The sequence below is a fragment of the Melanostigma gelatinosum genome (assembly GCF_949748355.1).
Source record: "Melanostigma gelatinosum genome assembly, chromosome: 2".
Taxonomy (NCBI): domain Eukaryota; kingdom Metazoa; phylum Chordata; class Actinopteri; order Perciformes; family Zoarcidae; genus Melanostigma; species Melanostigma gelatinosum.
Window position 1 is genome coordinate 1,376,332 of NC_136635.1, and position 20,883 is coordinate 1,397,214.

At 44.0% G+C, this 20,883-nt stretch overlaps 1 protein-coding gene across 1 annotated transcript in view; it reads left to right on the plus strand.

Annotated features, from left to right (window-relative positions):
- Nucleotides 1-20,089, plus strand: part of tmc3 (transmembrane channel like 3) — a gene marked incomplete at both ends in the record, with an annotated part of 152,212 nt that extends 132,123 nt beyond the window's left edge. The window contains 6 exons of the mRNA XM_079286597.1: nt 13,213-13,323; nt 13,934-14,059; nt 14,330-14,408; nt 15,290-15,332; nt 15,413-15,686; nt 19,207-20,089. Coding sequence (XP_079142723.1) covers nt 13,213-13,323; nt 13,934-14,059; nt 14,330-14,408; nt 15,290-15,332; nt 15,413-15,686; nt 19,207-20,089 — 1,516 coding nt within the window. The remainder of the gene's footprint in view (nt 1-13,212; nt 13,324-13,933; nt 14,060-14,329; nt 14,409-15,289; nt 15,333-15,412; nt 15,687-19,206) is intronic.
- Nucleotides 20,090-20,883: the final 794 nt, after the last annotated feature.

A 20,883-nucleotide genomic window follows, 5' to 3' on the forward strand; every position in this document is an offset into this window, starting at 1 on the left:
TAGAAATTCAATAGGTCCTCCGCTCCGACTACGTCGGTGCTCGGGCCCTAATAAACATTAGAAATTCAATAGGTCCTCAGCTCCGACGACGTCGGTGCTCGGGCCCTCATAATAATAATAATAAACATTAGAAATACAATAGGTCCTCCACTCCGACTACGTCGGTGCTCGGGCCCTAATCATAATAAACATTAGAAATACAATAGGTCCTCCGCTCCGACTACGTCGGTGCTCGGGCCCTCATAAACATTAGAAATTCAATAGGTCCTCCCCTCCGACTACGTCGGTGCTCGGGCCCTAATAAACATTAGAAATTCAATAGGTCCTCCGCTCCAACTACGTCGGTGCTCGGGCCCTCATAATAATAATAATAAACATTAGAAATACAATAGGTCCTCTGCTCCGACTACGTCAGTGCTCGGGCCCTAATAATAATAAACATTAGAAATACAATAGGTCCTCCGCTCCGACTACGTCGGTGCGCGGGCCCTAATAAACATTAGAAATACAATAGGTCCTCCGCTCCGACTACGCCGGTGCTCGGGCCCTAATAAACATTAGAAATTCAATAGGTCCTCCGCTCCGACTACGTCGGTGCTCGGGCCCTCATAATATTAATAATAAACATTAGAAATACAATAGGTCCTCCGCTCCGACTACGTCAGTGCTCGGGCCCTAATAATAATAAACATTAGAAATACAATAGGTCCTCCGCTCCGACTACGTCGGTGCTCGGGCCCTAATAAACAATAGAAATACAATAGGTCCTCCGCTCCGACTACGTTGGTGCTCGGGCCCTAATAATAAACATTAGAAATACAATAGGTCCTCCGCTCCGACTATGTCGGTGCTCGGGCCCTCATAATAATAATAATAAACATTAGAAATACAATAGGTCCTCCGCTCCGACTACGTCAGTGCTCGGGCCCTAATAATAATAAACATTAGAAATACAATAGGTCCTCCGCTCCGACTACGTCGGTGCTCGGGCCCTAATAAACAATAGAAATTCAATAGGTCCTCCACTCCGACTACGTCGGTGCTCGGGCCCTAATAAACATTAGAAATTCAATAGGTCCTCCGCTCCGACTACGTCGGTGCTCGGGCCCTAATAATAATAATAATAAACATTAGAAATACAATAGGTCCTCCGCTCCGACTACGTCGGTGCTCGGGCCCTAATAATAATAAACATTAGAAATACAATAGGTCCTCCGCTCCGACTACGTCGGTGCTCGGGCCCTAATAATAATAATAATAATAAACATGAGAAATACAATAGGTCCTCTGCTCCGACTACGTCGGTGCTCGGGCCCTAATAAACATTAGAAATTCAATAGGTCCTCCACTTCGACTACGTCGGTGCTCGGGCCCTAATAAACATTAGAAATTCAATAGGTCCTCCGCTCCGACTATGTCGGTGCTCGGGCCCTCATAATAATAATAATAAACATTCGAAATTCAATAGGTCCTCCGCTCCGACTATGTCGGTGCTCGGGCCCTCATAATAATAATAATAAACATTAGAAATACAATAGGTCCTCCGCTCCGACTACGTCAGTGCTCGGGCCCTAATAATAATAAACATTAGAAATACAATAGGTCCTCCGCTCCGACTACGTCGGTGCTCGGGCCCTAATAATAATAAACATTAGAAATACAATAGGTCCTCCGCTCCGACTACGTCGGTGCTCGGGCCCTAATAAACATTAGAAATTCAATAGGTACTCCCCTCCGACTACGTCGGTGCTCGGGCCCTAATAAACATTAGAAATTCAATAGGTCCTCCGCTCCAACTACGTCGGTGCTCGGGCCCTCATAATAATAATAATAAACATTAGAAATACAATAGGTCCTCTGCTCCGACTACGTCAGTGCTCGGGCCCTAATAATAATAAACATTAGAAATACAATAGGTCCTCCGCTCCGACTACGTCGGTGCGCGGGCCCTAATAAACATTAGAAATACAATAGGTCCTCCGCTCCGACTACGCCGGTGCTCGGGCCCTAATAAACATTAGAAATTCAATAGGTCCTCCGCTCCGACTACGTCGGTGCTCGGGCCCTCATAATAATAATAATAAACATTAGAAATACAATAGGTCCTCCGCTCCGACTACGTCAGTGCTCGGGCCCTAATAATAATAAACATTAGAAATACAATAGGTCCTCCGCTCCGACTACGTCGGTGCTCGGGCCCTAATAAACAATAGAAATACAATAGGTCCTCCGCTCCGACTACGTTGGTGCTCGGGCCCTAATAATAAACATTAGAAATACAATAGGTCCTCCGCTCCGACTATGTCGGTGCTCGGGCCCTCATAATAATAATAATAAACATTAGAAATACAATAGGTCCTCCGCTCCGACTACGTCAGTGCTCGGGCCCTAATAATAATAAACATTAGAAATACAATAGGTCCTCCGCTCCGACTACGTCGGTGCTCGGGCCCTAATAATAATAATAATAATAAACATGAGAAATACAATAGGTCCTCTGCTCCGACTACGTCGGTGCTCGGGCCCTAATAAACATTAGAAATTCAATAGGTCCTCCACTTCGACTACGTCGGTGCTCGGGCCCTAATAAACATTAGAAATTCAATAGGTCCTCCGCTCCGACTACGTCGGTGCTCGGGCCCTAATAATAATAATAATAAACATTAGAAATACAATAGGTCCTCCGCTCCGACTACGTCGGTGCTCGGGCCCTAATAATAATAAACATTAGAAATACAATAGGTCCTCCGCTCCGACTACGTCGGTGCTCGGGCCCTAATAATAATAAACATTAGAAATACAATAGGTCCTCCGCTCCGACTACGTCGGTGCTCGGGCCCTAATAATAATAAACATTAGAAATACAATAGGTCCTCCGCTCCGACTACGTCGGTGCTCGGGCCCTAATAAACATTAGAAATACAATAGGTCCTCCTCTCCGACTACGTCGGTGCTCGGGCCCTAATAATAAACATTAGAAATACAATAGGTCCTCCGCTCCGACTACGTCGGTGCTCGGGCCCTAATAATAAACATTAGAAATACAATAGGTCCTCCGCTCCGACTACGTCGGTGCTCGGCCCTAATAATAATAATAAACATTAGAAATACAATAGGTCCTCCGCTCCGACTACGTCGGTGCTCGGGCCCTAATAATAAACATTAGAAATACAATAGGTCCTCCGCTCCGACTACGTCGGTGCTCGGGCCCTAATAATAATAATAAACATTAGAAATACAATAGGTCCTCCGCTCCGACTACATTGGTGCTCGGGCCCTAATAATAAACATTAGAAATACAATAGGTCCTCCGCTCCGACTATGTCGGTGCTCGGGCCCGAATAATAAACATTAGAAATACAATAGGTCCTCCGCTCCGACTACGTCGGTGCTCGGGCCCTAATAAACATTAGAAATACAATAGGTCCTCCTCTCCGACTACGTCGGTGCTCGGGTCCGAATAATAAACATTAGAAATACAATAGGTCCTCCGCTCCGACTACGTCGGTGCTCGGGCCCTAATAATAAACATTAGAAATACAATAGGTCCTCCGCTCCGACTACGTCGGTGCTCGGGCCCTAATAATAAACATTAGAAATACAATAGGTCCTCCGCTCCGACTACGTCGGTGCTCGGGCCCTAATAAACATTAGAAATACAATAGGTCCTCCGCTCCGACTACGTCGGTGCTCGGGCCCTAATAAACATTAGAAATACAATAGGTCCTCCGCTCCGACTACGTCGGTGCTCGGGCCCGAATAATAAACATTAGAAATACAATAGGTCCTCCGCTCCGACTACGTCGGTGCTCGGGCCCTAATAAACATTAGAAATTCAATAGGTCCTCCGCTCCGACTACGTCGGTGCTCGGGCCCTAATAAACATTAGAAATTCAATAGGTACTCCGCTCCGACTACGTCGGTGCTCGGGCCCTAATAAACATTAGAAATTCAATAGGTCCTCCGCTCCGACTATGTCGGTGCTCGGGCCCTAATAACAATAAACATTAGAAATACAATAGGTCCTCCGCTCCGACTACGTCGGGGCTCGGGCCCTAATAATAATAAACATTAGAAATACAATAGGTCCTCCGCTCCGACTACGTCGGGGCTCGGGCCCTAATAATAATAAACATTAGAAATACAATAGGTCCTCCGCTCCGACAACGTCGGTGCTCGGGCCCTAATTAGAAATACAATAGGTCCTCCACTCCGACTACGTCGGTGCTCGGGCCCTAATAATAAACATTAGAAATTCAATAGGTCCTCCGCTCCGACTACGTCGGTGCTCGGGCCCTAATAAACAGAGCAACACATATTGTGACTTCCCCCCTACCCGCTTCCTGTGGTTGGTATGTCCCGGAACCATAAATCGGTGCTCGACCCTGAACCATAAATCGGTGCTCGACCCGGAACCATAAATCGGTGCTCGGCCCCCAGAGAAGTATTTTGCCCGAACACACTGGGAAGAGGAAACAGACAGAGGAGAGTTAACCTCTGTCTTTGCAATCTATTCACAATATTTTTGTGTATCTTCTGGATCCGTGCTCTTGGTAAATGCCAGGTTAGGTTTTAATGGCTAGGATTACTTCTAAAACCGTAAGGGATTGTTCAGTGGATTCGGTCTCTGGGATAACCTTACAGAACTCAGTTGTTAGACATACAATGGATTTAACTTTTTACTGCCACGAGGAACTTTTACTACTTGAGCAAATAAATGCACTTGAGAAATTTACTTTAAATGCAGATTAGATATTTATTGCAGGTTATATTTAGTTAGTTTAGTTAGCAAGGGTTAAGCTACAGCTCACTTAAAATGTTACTACACTTGATTCGTTACTTTAATTTTCTTCTTAGATTATACTCATTAGTTTTAGATGCCGAGATGGCTCGGTTGGAGCTGGATCTTCAATGGTTCGGTGAAAAAGTTATTTTGGAGTTGTTAGGAGCGAAGGTCCGGCCGGACCCTTGGTCCTCCTGCTCTCGCAGCGGAGTCCGTTCAACAGTCCTCAAGGCTCAGTACAAAGTCTTTCTAGGACTGCCGCGTTCCTCCGTTGTTCAGTTGTTAAAGTCGAGCAGTGGGGAGAGGGAAATCTCCGTCTTTCAATCTTTGTCCACGAACAGCGGTCGTCTTTCCGTGAATAAACATTAGAAATACAATAGGTCCTCAGCTCCGACTACGTCGGTGCTCGGGCCCTAATAATAATAATAATAATAAACATTAGAAATACAATAGGTCCTCTGCTCCGACTACGTCGGTGCTCGGGCCCTAATAAACATTAGAAATACAATAGGTCCTCAGCTCCGACTACGTCGGTGCTCGGGCCCTAATAATAATAATAATAATAAACATTAGAAATACAATAGGTCCTCTGCTCCGACTACGTCGGTGCTCGGGCCCTAATAAACATTAGAAATTCAATAGGTCCTCCGCTCCGACTACGTCGGTGCTCGGGCCCTAATAAACATTAGAAATTCAATAGGTCCTCAGCTCCGACGACGTCGGTGCTCGGGCCCTCATAATAATAATAATAAACATTAGAAATACAATAGGTCCTCCACTCCGACTACGTCGGTGCTCGGGCCCTAATCATAATAAACATTAGAAATACAATAGGTCCTCCGCTCCGACTACGTCGGTGCTCGGGCCCTCATAAACATTAGAAATTCAATAGGTCCTCCCCTCCGACTACGTCGGTGCTCGGGCCCTAATAAACATTAGAAATTCAATAGGTCCTCCGCTCCAACTACGTCGGTGCTCGGGCCCTCATAATAATAATAATAAACATTAGAAATACAATAGGTCCTCTGCTCCGACTACGTCAGTGCTCGGGCCCTAATAATAATAAACATTAGAAATACAATAGGTCCTCCGCTCCGACTACGTCGGTGCGCGGGCCCTAATAAACATTAGAAATACAATAGGTCCTCCGCTCCGACTACGCCGGTGCTCGGGCCCTAATAAACATTAGAAATTCAATAGGTCCTCCGCTCCGACTACGTCGGTGCTCGGGCCCTCATAATATTAATAATAAACATTAGAAATACAATAGGTCCTCCGCTCCGACTACGTCAGTGCTCGGGCCCTAATAATAATAAACATTAGAAATACAATAGGTCCTCCGCTCCGACTACGTCGGTGCTCGGGCCCTAATAAACAATAGAAATACAATAGGTCCTCCGCTCCGACTACGTTGGTGCTCGGGCCCTAATAATAAACATTAGAAATACAATAGGTCCTCCGCTCCGACTATGTCGGTGCTCGGGCCCTCATAATAATAATAATAAACATTAGAAATACAATAGGTCCTCCGCTCCGACTACGTCAGTGCTCGGGCCCTAATAATAATAAACATTAGAAATACAATAGGTCCTCCGCTCCGACTACGTCGGTGCTCGGGCCCTAATAAACAATAGAAATTCAATAGGTCCTCCACTCCGACTACGTCGGTGCTCGGGCCCTAATAAACATTAGAAATTCAATAGGTCCTCCGCTCCGACTACGTCGGTGCTCGGGCCCTAATAATAATAATAATAAACATTAGAAATACAATAGGTCCTCCGCTCCGACTACGTCGGTGCTCGGGCCCTAATAATAATAAACATTAGAAATACAATAGGTCCTCCGCTCCGACTACGTCGGTGCTCGGGCCCTAATAATAATAATAATAATAAACATGAGAAATACAATAGGTCCTCTGCTCCGACTACGTCGGTGCTCGGGCCCTAATAAACATTAGAAATTCAATAGGTCCTCCACTTCGACTACGTCGGTGCTCGGGCCCTAATAAACATTAGAAATTCAATAGGTCCTCCGCTCCGACTATGTCGGTGCTCGGGCCCTCATAATAATAATAATAAACATTCGAAATTCAATAGGTCCTCCGCTCCGACTATGTCGGTGCTCGGGCCCTCATAATAATAATAATAAACATTAGAAATACAATAGGTCCTCCGCTCCGACTACGTCAGTGCTCGGGCCCTAATAATAATAAACATTAGAAATACAATAGGTCCTCCGCTCCGACTACGTCGGTGCTCGGGCCCTAATAATAATAAACATTAGAAATACAATAGGTCCTCCGCTCCGACTACGTCGGTGCTCGGGCCCTAATAAACATTAGAAATTCAATAGGTACTCCCCTCCGACTACGTCGGTGCTCGGGCCCTAATAAACATTAGAAATTCAATAGGTCCTCCGCTCCAACTACGTCGGTGCTCGGGCCCTCATAATAATAATAATAAACATTAGAAATACAATAGGTCCTCTGCTCCGACTACGTCAGTGCTCGGGCCCTAATAATAATAAACATTAGAAATACAATAGGTCCTCCGCTCCGACTACGTCGGTGCGCGGGCCCTAATAAACATTAGAAATACAATAGGTCCTCCGCTCCGACTACGCCGGTGCTCGGGCCCTAATAAACATTAGAAATTCAATAGGTCCTCCGCTCCGACTACGTCGGTGCTCGGGCCCTCATAATAATAATAATAAACATTAGAAATACAATAGGTCCTCCGCTCCGACTACGTCAGTGCTCGGGCCCTAATAATAATAAACATTAGAAATACAATAGGTCCTCCGCTCCGACTACGTCGGTGCTCGGGCCCTAATAAACAATAGAAATACAATAGGTCCTCCGCTCCGACTACGTTGGTGCTCGGGCCCTAATAATAAACATTAGAAATACAATAGGTCCTCCGCTCCGACTATGTCGGTGCTCGGGCCCTCATAATAATAATAATAAACATTAGAAATACAATAGGTCCTCCGCTCCGACTACGTCAGTGCTCGGGCCCTAATAATAATAAACATTAGAAATACAATAGGTCCTCCGCTCCGACTACGTCGGTGCTCGGGCCCTAATAATAATAATAATAATAAACATGAGAAATACAATAGGTCCTCTGCTCCGACTACGTCGGTGCTCGGGCCCTAATAAACATTAGAAATTCAATAGGTCCTCCACTTCGACTACGTCGGTGCTCGGGCCCTAATAAACATTAGAAATTCAATAGGTCCTCCGCTCCGACTACGTCGGTGCTCGGGCCCTAATAATAATAATAATAAACATTAGAAATACAATAGGTCCTCCGCTCCGACTACGTCGGTGCTCGGGCCCTAATAATAATAAACATTAGAAATACAATAGGTCCTCCGCTCCGACTACGTCGGTGCTCGGGCCCTAATAATAATAAACATTAGAAATACAATAGGTCCTCCGCTCCGACTACGTCGGTGCTCGGGCCCTAATAATAATAAACATTAGAAATACAATAGGTCCTCCGCTCCGACTACGTCGGTGCTCGGGCCCTAATAAACATTAGAAATACAATAGGTCCTCCTCTCCGACTACGTCGGTGCTCGGGCCCTAATAATAAACATTAGAAATACAATAGGTCCTCCGCTCCGACTACGTCGGTGCTCGGGCCCTAATAATAAACATTAGAAATACAATAGGTCCTCCGCTCCGACTACGTCGGTGCTCGGCCCTAATAATAATAATAAACATTAGAAATACAATAGGTCCTCCGCTCCGACTACGTCGGTGCTCGGGCCCTAATAATAAACATTAGAAATACAATAGGTCCTCCGCTCCGACTACGTCGGTGCTCGGGCCCTAATAATAATAATAAACATTAGAAATACAATAGGTCCTCCGCTCCGACTACATTGGTGCTCGGGCCCTAATAATAAACATTAGAAATACAATAGGTCCTCCGCTCCGACTATGTCGGTGCTCGGGCCCGAATAATAAACATTAGAAATACAATAGGTCCTCCGCTCCGACTACGTCGGTGCTCGGGCCCTAATAAACATTAGAAATACAATAGGTCCTCCTCTCCGACTACGTCGGTGCTCGGGTCCGAATAATAAACATTAGAAATACAATAGGTCCTCCGCTCCGACTACGTCGGTGCTCGGGCCCTAATAATAAACATTAGAAATACAATAGGTCCTCCGCTCCGACTACGTCGGTGCTCGGGCCCTAATAATAAACATTAGAAATACAATAGGTCCTCCGCTCCGACTACGTCGGTGCTCGGGCCCTAATAAACATTAGAAATACAATAGGTCCTCCGCTCCGACTACGTCGGTGCTCGGGCCCTAATAAACATTAGAAATACAATAGGTCCTCCGCTCCGACTACGTCGGTGCTCGGGCCCGAATAATAAACATTAGAAATACAATAGGTCCTCCGCTCCGACTACGTCGGTGCTCGGGCCCTAATAAACATTAGAAATTCAATAGGTCCTCCGCTCCGACTACGTCGGTGCTCGGGCCCTAATAAACATTAGAAATTCAATAGGTACTCCGCTCCGACTACGTCGGTGCTCGGGCCCTAATAAACATTAGAAATTCAATAGGTCCTCCGCTCCGACTATGTCGGTGCTCGGGCCCTAATAACAATAAACATTAGAAATACAATAGGTCCTCCGCTCCGACTACGTCGGGGCTCGGGCCCTAATAATAATAAACATTAGAAATACAATAGGTCCTCCGCTCCGACTACGTCGGGGCTCGGGCCCTAATAATAATAAACATTAGAAATACAATAGGTCCTCCGCTCCGACAACGTCGGTGCTCGGGCCCTAATTAGAAATACAATAGGTCCTCCACTCCGACTACGTCGGTGCTCGGGCCCTAATAATAAACATTAGAAATTCAATAGGTCCTCCGCTCCGACTACGTCGGTGCTCGGGCCCTAATAAACAGAGCAACACATATTGTGACTTCCCCCCTACCCGCTTCCTGTGGTTGGTATGTCCCGGAACCATAAATCGGTGCTCGACCCTGAACCATAAATCGGTGCTCGACCCGGAACCATAAATCGGTGCTCGGCCCCCAGAGAAGTATTTTGCCCGAACACACTGGGAAGAGGAAACAGACAGAGGAGAGTTAACCTCTGTCTTTGCAATCTATTCACAATATTTTTGTGTATCTTCTGGATCCGTGCTCTTGGTAAATGCCAGGTTAGGTTTTAATGGCTAGGATTACTTCTAAAACCGTAAGGGATTGTTCAGTGGATTCGGTCTCTGGGATAACCTTACAGAACTCAGTTGTTAGACATACAATGGATTTAACTTTTTACTGCCACGAGGAACTTTTACTACTTGAGCAAATAAATGCACTTGAGAAATTTACTTTAAATGCAGATTAGATATTTATTGCAGGTTATATTTAGTTAGTTTAGTTAGCAAGGGTTAAGCTACAGCTCACTTAAAATGTTACTACACTTGATTCGTTACTTTAATTTTCTTCTTAGATTATACTCATTAGTTTTAGATGCCGAGATGGCTCGGTTGGAGCTGGATCTTCAATGGTTCGGTGAAAAAGTTATTTTGGAGTTGTTAGGAGCGAAGGTCCGGCCGGACCCTTGGTCCTCCTGCTCTCGCAGCGGAGTCCGTTCAACAGTCCTCAAGGCTCAGTACAAAGTCTTTCTAGGACTGCCGCGTTCCTCCGTTGTTCAGTTGTTAAAGTCGAGCAGTGGGGAGAGGGAAATCTCCGTCTTTCAATCTTTGTCCACGAACAGCGGTCGTCTTTCCGTGAACAGAGACAAAGTCCTCGAATACTTCAGTGGCGATCGTCAGAACGTCAGAGCGCCTGGACGGCTCGTGCAGAAATCCCGGCTTGCGGCTTGCAAGCGTCTCCTTTTATCCTTGATTTGGGCTGTCTGTTCCCCTCCCTCCTATTCTGAACCCATGATCTCATCCCCCCCACCCTCTTGTGTGTGCGCTTGTTTCTGGAAAGTACCGATCTTCCCTCTTGCCTGTGTGAGTCATCTCTTGCAGCAGAATTCAAAGTTTCATGACTGTTTCCCTGACCTACGCCCAAAACATCTGTTCCTGACTCACTTGGTCCGCTGACACACCATGACAAACACTTTTTCCACATCTCAGCTCCGGTACACAGATAATTGTTATAATCAGTTTTTACATTTGTTAAATCACTCTATGCATTAAACATTCGTTATATAATGATCATAAACCTTCTCTTTCGATTATACTTTAACTATTGATTTCTGAGTATATGCTTCGTGCTTTTATATCCTGACTTTCCCCTGAACGTGTATGCATGTATCCAAGGCGGCTTTCTCTGTGAGCTCAACTCTTCTCGACACTGCCACATAACTAATTAGATAATCAAGTCTGTTCAATCAGTCATTAACTGCCGTTGTCTATTTGTTTGTTGGCAGGGAGAACAAAATGGAACATCTCTTTGTCCCAGCTGTGCACATGGCTCCCAGCATTCACAGTCCTACAATAAATCTATCCAATAACATTGTGTGTGGGCGTTTTCCTTTGTCATCACATCACATTTCAAATACATTTCAAATACTGTCCGCAGCATAGGTAACTGCGGTGCTTCGTTACACACCTACACACACACAGGCCTGAGGCGATCAGCCTTCTCTGGATTTATGTAACAAGGCTGTCATGGCCTCTTTCAGTCCTTATCAGTCACTCCCAGGATGACGTGTAACCATGGTTACCGGCTCCATCTGAGCATCAGTGCCGAGGTTTATGGGTTGTCAGAGGCTGTGAGCTGGTTGCAGCGGCACAAACACACACCCACACACTCACTCTCACACACACACACACACACACACACACACACACACACACACGCACACACAGATATCCTCCTCTTAAACTCTAAAGTCACACACACACACACACACACACACACAGTCCACCGTCTGAGTGAACATCTAATGTAAGCCATTGGATGCAGTTGTGCTGGATGAGAGAGACTGATAGTGAAATGTTGCTGATAATAAATAAGGTATTGTACTAACCCTGCTCTTGATTGTGGAGTGCGGGGAACACTGTGTAACACTGACAACATGTCTGTTGGTGATAATATGGATTTAGTTCTAGCATCCTTCAAGTAGTCTTGTGTTTCTGGCCTCACACAAGAAATGCAGGAACTACAATGGCGATGTGTTTGTCAGTTGGCCTTCACAGGTGCTAATGTATAATCAAATACTGTCAACATTTTATAACAATCAAAGGAGCACCACACCTTGCAGTATATTACTGTGCAAACAATGAATTTTGTTGCCATATCAGTGAAAACATATGGCAACCGGTCACAGAGACAGTTTTGTGAGTGTTTAAAGAACTGGCTTTAAAGAAATGGAAGCGTAATTTGGAAAATGTTTAACGTGCACAGCTAAAATATGTATTTCCCGAAGGTTTTGTGGGTTAAACATGGAGCTGGAGTGAGGGCGTAATTAGCCTAGTTTAGCATAAAGATTAGAAGCATTGGGAAACAGATAATCTGGCTCCGTCCAGTTCAAAAATCAACGTGATCTACGTGAAATGACTGCGACCTCTTAACAGTGCAATATCATGTTTTGGGGTAAAATATGTATGTTTGCTACGTAATTTTAACTGAAGTAAACTCTGACTTTTGGTTACACTGGGACACAAACACAGGTCTCCTGGGTGAAAGTCATGTGTTTGACTCATCTGCCAACTTGGACCCCCTCACCTCATAGACTTTGATTAAGACCATAGTCTGTTGGACCTAAACATTTGTGTCAACCTCGACAAAGGATCCGAAATGACTTTCCATTGGTGTTGTTTAAGTGGTGCTGGCACATCATTTTAACATATGGTGTGCCGCCACCAGGAGTCATTACGTCTGTATATTTATATCTGTTTAAATTTGTAGCCCCCGACATCAAGTCGACCACAGATGGCAGTGTAGGTTATTGTGGCAGGTGAAATGCTGGTCAGGATAGTTGCTGAAACAATAGAGTCCCATATCATCCTTCAGCTCCTGCACTCATGACAGTGCAGTCAGGAGACACTGTGATCACACTCACTGGCTGTTAAAGGAAGTGGACTCATTTCTATTGTCTTGTGGATGGTGTGTACCAGAATAAAGAGCTGAACAGTTCTAGTGAGCACAGCTGCTTTGGGTTTCAAATCTGTTCATTTATGTCTGTTCCAAGAGGCAATTATCAGCTACATGTACCACACTTCTAAAGATTTGCTGTCAGTTTAAAACTTTATGGATCACATTTGAATCATGCAGTAGCCTATACTCATTTTCCAGCAGTTACTTCAATTTCTGTTGCATTTTGCTGAATTGTTCAACAGATTGCTCTGAAAACAACCGCAGAGAAGAGGTATGAAAACAATGGGAATGTGAACATGTTAAAACACCAATGTTGTCTTTGCTTTGCTTCTTTTGTTCAGATCAAACAATTTCTACTTGGCTATGCTGCTTTTTATGCTGTTTCTGTGTATGCTGCCCACCGTCTTTGCCATAGTGAGATACAGACCGTCACAGCACTGTGGACCATTCAGGTAAAAACATAGTTTATAGTGTCAAAAGATGTGTGTTGAAAGGAACTGCTACGATTTATATTCCCTATCAATAGAAGGATGGACGTCCTGTAAAGGCTGTCTGCCTCCTCCTATTCTTGAAAAAAACATATATGTATATATATTTATTTTTATTTCTTTCTTTCTTTGCAGCTAAAGTAATATGTAAGGTCCTTGTAATGACATTCCACTTTCCTCTGTGTTTTCCAAAGAGCAGCTTAATTACACACAGTCATTTGTAACTGATCTATATAGTCACGAAATGTACAAATCAATGTTATTTGTAGCAAGGTCAGATCAACAGAATGTTGAACCACAATGTTGCCATATACAGTAGCTGATGCTGTCTCTCAGCTTGGATATAAATGCAGGTTGTTTGTTTGCATTTGGCGCTCTGGGTTCTGTCCACAAGTTGGTGGTAAGGGTGCAGCAGATGACAGGGATGCCAAGGGGGAAAAGAAGCGAAAGTACTGCTATGTTTCTGCAATATGAGGAGGTCATTACATCTGCCACCTGAACCCTGAGGTGTGGCATTGTGTTTATATTGTTTCTAAATGTTAACTGCATAAAAGTACTTAAATGTGTGTTTCAGTGGTCAAGAGAAGATTTATGACATCATCTCTGAGACAGTGGCCAGTGACTTCCCCCTGTGGTTCAGGAAAGTGATGAGTTACGTCACTAGCCCTGTCGTAGTGCTGCCAGCACTGCTGCTGCTGTTGTAAGACTAAACACACACACACACACATACATTCCTACATTAACAACAGTGGATTATCACACTACTCCAACCAAGTGTGGACTCCTGTTTCTGGTCTTTTTGACAAAACAAAAATAGAATAGAAATTTTCCCACAGAATTACTGCAAATGAAATCAAAGGGTTTTAGACAGGAGTTTAGGGTGATTTAAAGCATGACCAAGAGGGGACTTCCAAAATATCCTCTGTTGCGCACGCGCGCACACCTTATCATTTGTCCTTGTGTGTTTCAGCATGCTGATATACTATCTCCAGGCCATTGCCAGATCCCTCAAATTCACCAACAACCAGCTGAGGATGCAGCTCCAGACTGTAAGTTTCTGACGAATCATTCGCATAGTGGGTAAATGGTGAATGGACTGTACTTGTACAGCATTTTTCTAGTCTTCCGACCACTCAAAGCACTTTCACACTACATATCAACATTCATAAACTGATGGCAGGGGCTACCATGCTGTATTTATTTTCAACATGTATGCTTTTTAAGACACAAAATAATAATGTATACATCCCTCTCAATCGTAGCACATTTGCATTTAGCAGATTTGGTTGCCCCATATGAAAGGAAGAATACGGCAGGAATATGACCAATTATATTGACCGGTGATAATTCATTCGATAGTCAAGGAGCTTCTTAAAATTTAGTTTTGTGGGTCCAAAACAATAAAGGCAGAACGATACTGGATTTTTGATGGCGATAGGATATCAATATTTTAGAACAAGAAATCAGACGAAATCAAGCAGATTCACCAGAAACTCTTTCAGCGCAGACTCCAGCAGGGCCTCCAGCAGAGACCAGCCCACTGCCAATTGACCCAAATCCGCCAATGCTGCCGGTAGAGCAGGTCGTCTTTCAATCAGAAGATCGGCTCGATCCCCTGCACTTACAGTCCATGTCGACGTTTCCTTGGGCAAGACACTTAACCCCAAACTGCTCCCGAAGGCCATGTGGATGCTTAGTTATGGATAGTAAAAGATAGTGGCACCTTACAGAGCCCGTGCCGTCAGTGTATGAATAGAAAGACGCTATGAAAGCTTTTCTGAAGGGACTCTGGTGCTCGTAAATACACTACCGCTTTTCTCCAAAGGGACCGCCAAAATGAAAACATGAAAGTGGCTTGTAGTAGCTTTAACAAATTTTAAGCTAAAATGTAGAAAATATTTAAGGTGGAATTTTCCTTTAATCCCTTTAGGAGCGGACCGAGGACAAGAAGAAAGTCTTCCAGCTGGCTGCAGGTATCTCTGGAGTTTTTTGTGTGTTCCATTATTTCTTGTAGTGTCACGACCCTCACCCTGTAACATTTACTCCATTTTAGCGAGATTACAGGCTCCAGAGGCTGCGGCTGATCAAAAGCCGGATCAGCAGGAGAGTGACATCACGAGCCAGGAGGCCTCCATTCACACTCCATCTCCCCGACGGAACGGCAGCGTTACAAATTTTAGTTCTCCTGTTCGTCACGGAAACAGCATCCGCACGATCACCCAATCAGCTTCTAGGGCGGACCTGAACAGAGGAAGTGTTGCTGGATCAGTCAGAAGTCCAACAGTGACCATACTGCCTAAACACAGGCCGGAGCACATACCCAACAGGTCTGACACACACTGATATTTTGGTTTAGCCAATCAGATTGTCTAAAGACGTCGTACGTGGCTAACTGAGTTAGCCGGACAATTTTCAGGATAAGATTACATAAGTGAGGCTTTTCGGTTCCACGAAGCAAGTTTGTCAAAATCACCATAGCAACACATCCATAAGCCTGAACCTGCTCCAGCGCAGGCTCAGTGAAGGTAGCTGGATAAGCTGGTCACTCCCCCGGAAAAAATGGCAGCTTCTGTCATATACGGTAGTCTAATGCGCTTGCGCATATACTGGGGGTTATGCGGGAGTTCCGGAAATGCATGTAAAGTGAGACACGCGGTGATCCATCAATTAAAACTAGCTGAGCAAACTAAGAAGACTCTATTGCACTAAATTACAGCTCCCTTCCTCAGAGATCCCATTGATGAAGGAGGATATTAGTTAGATGAGCGTTTCATAGGGAGAGAGTTCTTCCACATCGCCAAGATCCGTTATCGCATCATGATGACTTCCTATACGAGTGCTGTCGATTCTGCCGACAAGAAATCTTTTATTTACAGACCTTCTCGAGCCATACATTGCGAACACCACACGCCGCAGCCGAGCATTGACTGTCTCACAGACTGGATGCAGCCTTGTGCTGTTTTGCGAGTGGTACATTTTTGTACAGTGTCGGTGATGCGGAGAACATGCATGCCGTGCTGTTCGTGAAGTTTATTTGGCGCTTAATAAACTTATGGATGTGTTCATTACATTACCATGGCACATATTGTATTGACTCACCATTCTGAATAATGTGTTTGTACTTAGTTTTTACTTGCTCTCATGTCCTCTTGATGGCTGGGTTGCAACTACATGGGGGTTAAAGCACTCATAATTATATGACAGTGTTATTAGTACACCAGCATATCATTGTTGTAGAAAATGATTAAGGTGGACTCATGATAAGAATAGAGAGAATCACACACTATTTCTTTTCACTGCTTCAATTGATTGAATTTCTGATTATGAATAATACATACATACTGATCCGCCCATACACAGATTCGCACACACATATTCTAATCTACACATACATGTATATACACATATATAGTAGGCTACATGATACATACACGCATACAGTAGGTACATATATCCTCATATTAATTCGTATCAATTAGATAATCTTTGAGCTTGTTTTTATCTACTTATTCTGAAAGAGTTGAGATCATTATTTTCGCTATAAGATCTCATTGGATGATGCATTCCATGAAGCCTACTGCCAGCAGGCACATTAAAGACATATAATCTGATTGGTTGGGGTGATGAGGCAGTTAAAATTAGCCGATACATTTCCCCAACACTTACGCATTTAACTTGTCTGTGATCTTTTGCCGTGCTTCTTGTCTAGCCCTAGCAGCGGTGGCGGTGTTATATTTTGCCGTGATTATGGTCTTGAATTCCTCATATGCGTTCATGATCATCTCCTGCTCGTCAGCGGAGAAAAAAGAGGCTCTTTCTTTGACTTTATTTGCCATTGTACTGTTAGAAAATAATGGTTTCGGTGATCGACGCTTCCCCCTTTTGAAGTAGGACGGGCATGCGCAATTATCCTGGTCCTGATAGTCTGGTTCGAATTAACGAGACTGTTTGAGAGGATCAGCCTTGGAGAAACCAAGATAGCCTGACATCAATCATCTCGTTAATTTAGGCTGGCTAATAGGACATTTGATCGACTTAGTTGAACCACGTACGAGGAACGGGGCCCAGATCCACTCCTTCAGGTCATACAATAAAAGCTAGATTTATACAGTGCGTAACCATTTGTTTTCTTAAAGCAGATTCTGCATTCACATGTATAATCTCGAGGCAACGGGACAATAATTGGCAATGGAAGCATTCTGGTGTCCAATTGTAGTCTGTTTAGTATTGACTAATCACTTTCAGCAGGCTTTGGTTGAATGCAGGTAAATAGACTGTGTGGAGAGAAAAAGAGGCGGAACGCTTTGGCAGAAATATAATCTGTGAACCGGCTACACCAGAACCCAGAAATATAGATCCTCGCCCCCAAGCTTATTGTCGTCACACCGATAACTGATGGGTTCGAAGATTGCTGTTTACCAGAAGGAACACTCAAATTCACTCAGCAGGAAGCTCAATACATTAACTTACAGGAGCTTAAACTATACAACAATTTTCCTCAGACTGCCAGAAGCTGCCCTGGGTCAATCGGATCCCGGGGGGTGGTCCTCTGCCTGCCCAAATGTACCAAAAGCTTTTATTGAAACAGTGTCTTATCGCTGCTGGTATGAATAGTTTGAATGTTATTTTGCAATTTACTTTTAGCATTACTCGTCCAATCCAGTTCTGTTAATCATCTTGGCCTTAAGATGCTTTTGGGAAACAAGGCCCTGGCCAAACGCTGAATATCCACCAGCTACTGGTCATTGACACTGTAGCTCAAGCTATAGCAGCTTGCTACATTTCTGTAGTTATGTAACCGAATGTGGTATTTACAGAAAGACCGACTTCTTGGTTGATCACTTTGAAGAGCTTAAAGCTTTTCAAACATCAAAATGTTAGTGCTTCTTTATTGAGGTTTGTCCAAGTGTTAGTGACAGTCTTAACGATATTAAAATATTACTTTCAAGGCGTGTTAGGATTGTTACAGAACAGGTTTAGGGCAACGAGAAAAATGTATTTGAGTTATTTAAAGTTAGAAATCTGAGAAAAGTCAGACTTCAGAGTTCAAATTCAGAAGTCAAATACATTTTTTAAATATTTGAAAAAAGAAAATCTGACTTTGAACTTAGAATTCTGACTTTAAACTCTGAACTCATCATTCTTCACATGTTGTCTGAACTCAATTACATGTTTCGTAGATTTTAGATAATGTTTATCCAATTTTTAAAATTGTGACTCCTGTGGTTTGAAGAGATGTTGCGATTTTTATATAAAAACGATTAATTGTTCAGTATACCTTAGTAGCAAACCTGGGTTTTCTAAATGCTGTCTCGGTTCCTTCTTTCATTCTGAAGAATAATATTCTGTGTGAAGCGCTGAATACTTGTTAGTTATGGGAATGTTTTTTGGCATGAAAAAGGTAAAATTCAAACCTGCTGAATATTGGCTTTAAAGGAACATACCAGTGTTTTGTTTAAAAAAAATTTACCAAATAGCATATACATTACATCACTGCAGACCAATATACAAATCATACCAAAGTTGTTTTTTAAGTGTTTATTCAAGCTTGCTTTACTGTTTTGAACCATGTTTAATTATCCATTACAGTGAACAATATGTCCCCTTATATTTTGTCAAAATTGCATTGCAACCATTTGATAAAGCATTATGCAATGATAACATACCAACAATAATATCACATCATAGTTATCTAAGTTCATTCGTATGTGTTGTCCTCTCTTGTAACAGGCCCCCACCCTTTCTTGGTGGCCCTAGTGGTACCTGCAGGTCCAAATCCTACCACCAAGTGGCGTATAATCTACCAGATCGCTATTCTGACAACATCCACTCTGACCCCCTGTACAGGAAGGCCATACGCTCCATACATCCAGTCGAGGCTGCCGGGATCATCACTGCACAGAGTTATGGAGGACGGCGCGGTCACACCACCCGCTATGTGATTGTCAATGAGCCCAGGAAGAAACTGCTGCGCTCATCCACACGGATCCCACGCCATTACCTCATGGAGGAGCCTGCAGAGATCCTCGAGTTGTACCCACACAACATCAAACGCTACACACCCCGCAACGCTCACCACCAACCACATCCTCACCGGTCCCACCCATCGCATCAGCATCTGAGTGAAGAGGAAGAGGAGGAGGAAGAGGGAAAAGGCAGGAGAAGGATAGTGTCGGGAAAGACTCATCGCCCCCGGTCCCTCTCTGACCTTCACCAGCCGCCACACTTCTACATCGGGGACCGTGTAGAGGGCCACGTGTCTGTGGTTAAAGGCGGTCACACTCAAGCTCGGGGCAGATATGGAGTGCAAGGAGAAGGTGAAGGGGAGGATGGTGAAGGAGAAATGGACTGGGGAGATTTAGAATCAAATTCCCGGGCCCAGGCCAATGTGAGAGGAGCAGACTCGCTCCTTGTACGAACCAGGCGTCACATCCATTCCCCAGGAAGACATTGTCACTCCCCGGCCAGGACCAGGCACATGGAGTCTTTTGTGAAGCCCAAGACCAGACCAAAGCTAGAGACCCCTCTGACCGAGTCAGACTCAGCCTCCCTGGCCTCCAGCAGCGACCAGCAAAACAGCAGCACTGACCAGTACATTCAGGTCATCCACAACAAGGAACACCATCTCAAGACTGATGCCGGGCAAGGGAAGCTGGCCAAAAAGAAGTCCAAAACCAGCTTTGATCTAAATGTCATTGAATCAAATGACCTTGTCTGCTCAAATGTATGACATCTTTGGTAAAATGATGTATTCTGCAAATGTGTCTCAGAAAATCAAAGATATATACACTACTAGTGGTTATGATTTGAAAGCACAACAAGAATATTATCATAAATGTGATATTTTTTTCTTCTCCGATGTGTGTCCATGTACATCAGATAATTCAATGAGTTATTGTAGCATTGTGTATAACAATCAAACCATTCTGCACTGAAGCTATAACAGCTATGGAACACACCGTTTACATAACACCTGCTTCCCATCCAATCACAATAGAATCGATAATAATTTTTCATTGATCTGTCCTGGACATTGAATAAGCAGCATTTCGGATGGAATGACATGAACACTACAATTCCCAGCTTGCTCTGCTGCAACATACGAGGACTCCAGCTGCAGGTGCGTGATGCCATCAAGATTACGAGAAAGAGTCGGGGATTTTTGCCTTCAAAATAAGATACTTGGTACTTTTCGCTTACGTAAATGTTTTGCTGTGTTAAAAAACAATATCAACATTCTTGAATAAATCACTGAACACTTTGAAAATGTAATGAAATCTTTGTAATAGCGCATGGTACATTTTCATAAATGCTTAAGTATGTGAGATGGAGTTTTCTTTTGAAAGCTATACCAGCAAAACGAATTCTCTGAATGATTTGACGCCGCTGCTAACAATTCTTATATTTCAGGGAATTCATTCAAATAGTTTCGAATTGAAACGTTCTGGCCGAGACAGGTGTGGGCTGTCGCACGGCCATAAAGGGTTTACAGTGAGCAGGAACTGGCAGAGTTGTCATATCCAT